The sequence below is a fragment of the Primulina huaijiensis genome, chromosome 18, assembly GCF_012295235.1.
Source record: "Primulina huaijiensis isolate GDHJ02 chromosome 18, ASM1229523v2, whole genome shotgun sequence".
In the NCBI taxonomy this organism is placed as follows: domain Eukaryota; kingdom Viridiplantae; phylum Streptophyta; class Magnoliopsida; order Lamiales; family Gesneriaceae; genus Primulina; species Primulina huaijiensis.
The window spans coordinates 2,670,231-2,678,604 of NC_133323.1; the positions used below are offsets into that span (position 1 = coordinate 2,670,231).

Here is an 8,374-nt window from a genome sequence, read left to right on the forward strand (position 1 = left end):
ATTATTATTATTATTATTATTATTATTATTATTATTATTTATTAAGATTTTATATATTAAAAAAAATAAATTTATTTGATATTTTAAATTCTTTTAGGTAAATAATTAATTAATTAATCACCCTCATCCCCTGAAAGATGGTGGAAGTGTGACAGAGAAAGGAAGGTGCATGACGCATTGAATGGTGTTTGCATTCAATTTCATTGCCACCTTTCACAATCATCATTACATCTTCATCCTCTCATTGCATTCATTCATGGTCCCGCCTCAAATTTTGTACAAATTCACCATTTTCTTCATTCTATTTTTCGATTGCTTCTTAAATTTAATTTTAACTTGCAGATGAAATTTACGGGCATAGTTTTTTTGGTACCGGTTTTGATTTTATGTGCAGCTGTAATAGTAAGTTGTCTGGATTTGGACAAAGAAAGATACATCATTGCAGGATCGAGCATATTGACCATAAAATGGTACGATGTGGACGTGTTAGAATTTTTATAGGAAGTCTTGTTTATCGATCGAGTGTCACGACATATTATTGACACTCTAAAATTGATTCATAGACTCGACTTTTGAGCTTGGACTCTCTCTCTATATATATTTCTTTTCCCAGCAGAGTACAGTATAAATTTAATCCGATCTTCATTCTTTCTTCTTCTTTTTTTTAAAAAAAACATTATTATTATTCATTTTTTGGCTACACTTTTAGGAAGAAACCTACGAATCAATATTATTCATCGACCAACACGAAATGCAATAAAAAAACAGTGATGATTCTTTATTCTATAAGACATACATACACATGCTCAAAGTACCCCATCAAAAGATTACGAAGTTGTAAAGAAAAAAGTAACCAGAATACAAAGAAGAAACTCAAAAGAAACATGAAATTAAGGGTTTTTAGTCGTAGTTTGGTTCACAATCATCAAAGTGGAATTAATGTACGAGAAAAAGACTGATCCTATAGTGTTGTCACTGTTGAAGGTGAAGAATATTGAGGGATATACATAATGAATAATGTAAAATGTGATTAGAGTTCACGAAAAGTTGGGTACATGGGCCATCCAAATTATGTGATTTATGGCCTTTAGTAGATCAATGTCTATACATACGGAAACAATCAAGTTTATAATAAATTTAACATCACCGAGGAATGAATCTTTAGAGATCGATATTCTTTAATTTGAAAACGTTGAAATCAATATAAATAGAGTCTACAAAGATATTGGGTACATGAAATTGGCAAAAACTTGTGTGAAACGGTTTCACGGGTCGTATTTTGTGAGACATATCTCTTATTTGGGTCATCCATGAAAAAATATTATTTTTTATGCTAAGAGTATTACTTTTTTGTTATGAATATCGATAAGGTTGACTCGTCTCACAGATAAAGATTCGTGAGACCTTCTTACAAGAGATTTACTCCATAAAAATTTACTGATTTTGGTTGTATAATTTATGTTTAATCATAAGTTCGACCCAAGTTTGGTAGGTTGTCTCGGCTTTCAAACCCAATTATGATAAACCCCCTAGCTTTAAAAAAAGAGGCAAATGTAATTGCAATGTCGGAATAATTTATTTTGCGGTACGTGAGCTGAGTTCAGAACGTCGTGAGATCGGGATGTTGGAATTAATATGGGATGAAGTAGAGATTTAATGGGCTTGGGGGAAAAGTAGAAGTTCGGTCCAAGGGACTGGGTTGGACCTTTGTCAAGGTATTAAAAACATTGACTTGCTTGCTTGTCGTAACAAAGTTTGTTTAGTTTATGGAAGTGTATGTCCTATCCAAATCCCAATCCACGCCAACTGCGCACAATGACAGTAGTTATCCTTAGTTATTGTGCATCCCAAGATGTTCGCTTCATCCATAAATTCTTCAAAAATATCACTAGTAGTTATCCTTAGTTTGTTTAGTTTATGGAAGTGTCCTATCCAAATTTCAAATTATTCATTAATTGGATCGGTTGGAAATTTGTCATATAAAATTGACTCGTGAGATCATTTTATTTAAGTTTTTTTTATTAAAGTTTGCAACATTGTAAACCACTGCAAATAAAAAACCAAAACTACCCTATAAAATAACAAAAATAACTCTGATCGATTTTTTTTTCATCTATTAAGTATAAAAACTAACCTTAAGAATAGTTAGATCCAATAGACACCTTATTCTTGTATATCAAAATTTAATTTAATTTTAAAAAATAATAGAAAAATAATTATATAAATACACAAAGATGACTCTTAGAATTTATAAATTAAATATTGACTATGTTTATTTACAAACATCACAAAAACTTTTCTGAGACAGTTTCATGAGTCAATTTTATAAGACAGATCTTCTATTTATGTCATTTATGAAAAAATATTATTTTTATGTCAAAACTATTACTTATTATTGCAAATGTAGACGAGATTGACATATCTCACTAATAAAGATTTGTGAAACAATTTCACAAAAGAACAACTAAACAAATATACATGACTTTCACTCAACAATCTTTTCTATCGAGTCTGTCTACGATTATACCGTGTTTCTTGATGGGACAAAGATTTACATATAGTGGTGACATTAGACAAACGTTGTGTTTGTATAATATTTTTTATAATTAATTTAATTTATATTTTTAAAAAATTATATTAAATATCACACAGAAATTTAAAATTATTACATATTGTAATTTGATTTGATTATATTTAAATAATATATTATAATTATAAAAAATAGTGAATAACTAAATTATAATTTCGAAATAAAAATTTAAAAAAGGAAAACAAAACAAAAACGGACCAGAATACCAAATCCAAACTTTAATAACTAAAATTTATGATATGAATTAAAAAAAATAATAATAACCATAAAATAAACCGAAGCGAGCAATTTCGCTGCAAATCCCGATGACCGATAAAATATATGATTTGCATACGAAGCTTGCATTTCTCAAGTCACAAGGCGATTTGCGAGGCAATTTCAGAGCAAATAATCGAATCAAATGGGAAGCGTGGATCATTCTACGGTAGCTCGAGGCCGCTTAGCAGTGCTATCATCTCATCTCTCAGCTCCAAATGTTAAAGCGGGCACGGTTTCAACCGGAATCCTGGAATCTTCCACCTGCTCCGCCGCCGTGGAGCCTCCTGTGGATGTCAGAGGATCACTGGAAATTATTGATCAGCGTACTGGTAAAAGGTACCAGGTTCAGGTATCCGAAGAAGGCACTCTCAAAGCCACCGACTTGAAAAAGGTTATACAGAATTGGACTACGCGGGGTGATCTTTTGTGTTTCGATTATAATTAGTTGCAATTGGTATTTGAAGATTGTTCATTCGTGGATAAATGTGATGGGAGTTTTTTTGAGTAACATGAAAATGAAGTGCTTTTAAAGATTTAAGTGAAAATTACAGATAACGACGTTTAACAATGATAAGGGGATCAAGCTTTATGATCCTGGATATCTTAACACGGCTCCGGTTCGATCGTCAATTTCCTACATTGATGGTGATGAAGGAGTTCTTAGATACAGGGGTTATCCTATCGAGGAACTGGCTGAGGGGAGTTCCTTTCTGGAAGTGGCTTATCTTTTGAGTATGTGTTAACATTCTCTTCGTTGTTTGAATATCAGGCAATCAACTTAAGACATACATTTGTGCTCCACCCCGTATGCAAACTGTCTAATTTGTGTGTATGGATGATTCTTTAGAACTTTGAACTTAGATCTTGTACATCTTTCATTCACTTTATGAAAAATTAGTCTGCTCAAAGTGGCATCGCATGATTTTCTGTGTCCTGTTGATTCACAATCCGTGCATGCATTTGTCACACTGTTCTGTGCCTCATCTGCTTGATTGAGTTTCTGGAACTTGTATATATAAACCTGGACAATCCTAGCTAGCATTTGGAAGTTCATGATCTTAACATGCACCGTTATGTGTTGGACTATTCTTATGAGTCATCCATTGATGTGTAGTAAATTCTTTTTTACGAGGTACAAATCGAAATTTTTATTTATTTGTTCAAAAATTGACCATAGATCAATTCCCCTTTTGATGGACTGGACGTTTGGGGTGAGTTAGATGTCTCATATTCTTGAGCTTGCTTTTGGGTGTACACGATCTTATCAATTTCAGAATTTGACCTTCCAATTCTTAGTACCAGTAATTGGCCACAATGACCGGCAACTGATTTTTTTGAACTAATTACCTTTTGAACATTTACTCATTATTTTTTATAATAAATTTATTTCCCTTTCTATGGCAGTGTACGGTAATTTACCATCTGAAAGTCAGTTGGCAGATTGGGAATTTACCGTTTCACAGCATTCAGCTGTTCCACAAGGGATATTGGTACGCTTGTCTTTTCCCCTCCACAAATGTTCAATAAGAACAACACATTTATGAAATTCTTTTTATCATGCTCATCTATGGCGGAGAATCACTTATAAATCACTCTTTTCATTTAACCACCCATATTTTTTGCCTCTGTTACTCAATCTAATTCCTGTTAGAAAGACATGGTATGTTTGCTCAATGTATTTTCACCATGTTTTGCAGGATATCATACAGTCGATGCCCCATGATGCACACCCAATGGGTGTCCTTGTCAGTGCAATGAGTGCTCTTTCTGTCTTTCATCCAAATGCTAATCCAGCTTTAAGAGTAAGCCATTAGCTTGAGAATCCTAGTTTCTTACTGCCCTACTTCTCCTTTAATTATATGTTTCGCACAATTGTCCTTGTTTTGGAAGTTGAAGCTGAGAAACCAATCTTACTTCAAAGTGTGGGTTTTTTTAGCATGAATTCCAGGACCCCGCTTCCATACCATGGCATGGACACGTTGAAGATACTAACTTTTGGTTACGTAGAATGTTTTTTTTTTGACGTTCTGGGCTTTTAGAAATGTTGCTAGAATCGAGATTGCATAACATTTCCTTTTCTTAAAGTTCTTTAGCTGCTTGCATCCTTCAGAAAAGTGGCCATTTTTTGTCTCTTTGAGTCTGGTAGATCATCATCCTGTTGCTAGACATCTTATTTCCTTGATGGTTTTTCAACTTATATCAATAATCTGCAATTTGGATGATTTGTTTCGTATTTTGTTTAGGGGCAAGACTTATACAAGTCTAAACAAGTGAGAGACAAACAAATAGTACGCATACTTGGGAAGGTGATGTCTTTGTTCTTTACTTTTCAGTTCTAAAAACAACTCTGTTACCGAGTTCATGACTAGATATTGTCATTCTTGTGAGAGAGACTATTGTTTCTGCATTCTTTGTCATATTTATCATGACCTCTTGTAGTGGCATCACAAATGTACATTCTAACAATGCAGGCGCCAACTATAGCTGCTGCCGCTTATTTGAGGATGGCTGGTAGGCCACCGGTTCTACCATCTGGCAACCTTTCATACTCAGAGAACTTCTTATATATGCTTGATTCATTGTACGACCTATTTTCTACCTTCTTTCCGAACCGTTTCAATATATTGGATTCATGATATTTGATTTACTTTCTGTTTTCACTTTCTTTTTCAAACAAAGGGAATATTCACTTCAACACAAAAATACATTGGCAAGTGTTTATTTTTTAAGATTAAAATGCTTTATAACTGGAGGTTTTCATTATGCAACGAACAGGGGCAACAGAACTTATAAACCAAATCCTCGACTTGCTCGGGCTCTCGATATTCTTTTTGTATTGCATGCAGAACATGAAATGAATTGCTCCACTGCTGCTGCTAGGCACCTAGCTTCAAGGTTGTATCTTCTTGTTTGCCTGAGATGGAGAAAATCAATCTTTCAACTTTTAACTAACGTTATCCTGCATGGTCAGTGGTGTTGATGTGTATACAGCCCTTTCTGGAGCAGTTGGAGCGTTGTATGGTCCCCTTCATGGTGGAGCTAATGAGGTACGAAGTATTTTAGTGCCCTTGTAGCTGCTCTTCGGAAACTTTGGCCTTTCGTTGGGCGGGAAAAGAAGTCTCTATAAGTAAATAAATATGTAGTAGTAGTCGCATGTTTATTTGTACTTGCCACCCTTAAATGGTTTCTCTTTTCTTGTGTACGTTATAGGCTGTGCTCAAGATGCTGGGTGAGATTGGAAGTATTGACAACATACCAGAGTTCATTGAAGGTGTAAAAAATAGGTTGGTATCCTAGTATCCTTCCATGGTTATTTTTTCGTGCAAGTACAAATTTTACCACGCAGGATTAAGTCCTACAAATGACATGTTTGTGGAAATAAACCCAGGAAGCGTAAAATGTCTGGTTTCGGGCACCGTGTCTACAAAAACTACGATCCCCGAGCGAAGGTTATCAAGAAACTTGCTGAAGAAGTATTTTCAATTGTTGGCAGGGATCCTCTAATAGAGGTGGGTTCTGTTGATTACAAAAGTGAATTCAGAGGTTTTATTTAAATAAAGGGGAAGTGGTGCATTAGAAATTGCGCCTATGGTAAACCTATTTGCAGCCGATTTGACATTCTATACTGAGTTCTAAAATGAAAACTAAAAGTGCTGAAAACTATGTTTTCTTTTGTTCTAAACAGAAGATTGAGATTCATTTCGTATCAAACTTAGGATGATATATTTATCCTCTTTTTTTTTTCCTGGGAAAAAAAATTTGAGCTGATCGATTTTAAATGCAATAACATGAGAGTGTTTGGAATGTTATCCTTATGTGTAAGGAACTTCACCACCTTCTTGATTATCACACCAAGGACCAAATGGTGCAATGACCTACTTTGTCAGGTTATAAAAGCAAAATTATGATCAGCATGGAGGAGGGGGGTGGCTGTTCCAATCAGGTCCTAGGTGGGCACTTTTCACTGGTGAATGGAATGGGACTTCGTGACCCCTTGCCTCTTGTCCTTTCATGCATGCAAATGTCATTAATGTGATTGCCCTGTGGATTCTTGAATTGCATTTGGACCTGACCTTAACTTCAACAAAGATGAGCTTGACATGTACAATTTGGACATTCACGTGGATTACATAATGGTGGTATCTTCAGCCTGTGGTTGTATGTTATGCATTGATCCGATCATGAATTCGGAAGAAATTATATTCACATCATGAAACACATCTATGCATGGTTGATGCATATTATTTTTTGGTAGCTTTTCCTCTCTTTTGTTTATGAATTTCATTTACTTTTCAGGTGGCCATGGCTTTGGAAAAAGCTGCCCTATCTGACGAATATTTTGTGAAGCGGAAGTTGTATCCCAATGTTGACTTCTATTCTGGGTTAATTTATAGGTACGCACAAAACTTAACCGTCTTTATAATTCTTCCTGTGTTGTAGGTGCAAAATCTATTGTTTCGTCGTTAAATAATTATGCATCGATGTATATTATCCTTTACTTTTATCAGGGCAATGGGTTTTCCCACAGAGTTCTTTCCTGTTTTGTTTGCAATTCCTCGAATGGCTGGTTATTTATCCCACTGGAAAGAATCTTTGGATGACCCCGACACAAAGATAATGAGACCAGCGCAGGTTATCTATTACGTTACTTTTTTCTTTTAGTTCTTCCCTGGGCTTTCACAAGTCAGCTTAAATTTACCTTTATCACGTCCCTGTGTCATTATGTAGTTAAGCCAAATGAAAAGAAAGAAATGCTTTTACGCTTCGTTGTACCTCATGCCTGTAAATATCACAAGGGAAACAGGGAAAAACTAAGTAGATATCCACCTTTTCTCATCGGATATTGATCCTTGTTTTATACTTAAAGGTGTACACTGGAGTATGGCTACGGCATTACATGCCACTGAAAGAAAGGATGTCGTCTGCAGAAACTGATAAACTTGGTCAAGTGTCCGTCTCGAATGCGACAAAGAGGCGATTGTCTGGATCCGAAGCCTAGGTTCTTTACACATCTACATTAGATTATCCTCTTTTTAACAAGTATCAAAATAATTTGGTGCACTTGGAACCATCAGCTGGGAATAATTTTATTATTAGAAGGGATTTGGTCTGATTTTTGTGTGTTTTGGATGCAGAAATCAGAATGAGATAAATATGAGTTAGCTCTCTGTCTTACCATTTTTACGGTAATGTCCTCATATATCACTTTCCTTATATTATAATTAATATTTTTTTACCAAAATTATATTGTAATTTTGATTCCCCCAAAATTCAAATACAATGCTCTTGAATGGTAACAACTCAAATTGCCATGTTTTTTAGAACTATCATAATTTTTGTGACATACGCCAACATAATATACAATAAAATATCTAACTTTTAATTTATTATTTTTTATATTTTATCCCAATTCTTTGGAAAAGGTAAACAAAATATTGTTTATTTTTTTTTTCACGAAAGTCGGAAAGTTGTTGAGGTGTGAAAATTTGTTAAAGATTGGAATAAAATACGATATATATTAAAATT

The 8,374-nt window shown here is 34.3% G+C and overlaps 1 protein-coding gene across 1 annotated transcript; it reads left to right on the forward strand.

The window, feature by feature from the left end:
• The first annotated feature begins 2,866 nt into the window (after nucleotides 1-2,866).
• LOC140964813 (citrate synthase, glyoxysomal-like) lies at nucleotides 2,867-8,028 on the forward strand. The gene is made up of 13 exons (XM_073424759.1): nucleotides 2,867-3,239; nucleotides 3,400-3,580; nucleotides 4,253-4,338; nucleotides 4,546-4,650; nucleotides 5,092-5,154; nucleotides 5,320-5,429; nucleotides 5,624-5,743; nucleotides 5,820-5,895; nucleotides 6,059-6,132; nucleotides 6,237-6,357; nucleotides 7,145-7,242; nucleotides 7,357-7,480; nucleotides 7,716-8,028. Exons 1-13 carry the CDS (start codon nucleotides 2,991-2,993, stop codon nucleotides 7,845-7,847), a joined length of 1,539 nt encoding a protein of 512 aa, XP_073280860.1. The 5' UTR covers nucleotides 2,867-2,990; the 3' UTR covers nucleotides 7,848-8,028.
• Nucleotides 8,029-8,374: the final 346 nt, after the last annotated feature.

Bases quoted from the DNA above. Each gene is read 5' to 3' on its own strand.
- LOC140964813 (XM_073424759.1), top strand. From the start codon at position 2,991: ATGGGAAGCGTGGATCATTCTACGGTAGCTCGAGGCCGCTTAGCAGTG. The intron at 5,155-5,319 runs GTGATGTCTTTG...CTAACAATGCAG, and splicing joins TAGTACGCATACTTGGGAAG to GCGCCAACTATAGCTGCTGC. The intron at 5,744-5,819 runs GTTGTATCTTCT...CTGCATGGTCAG, and splicing joins GCTAGGCACCTAGCTTCAAG to TGGTGTTGATGTGTATACAG.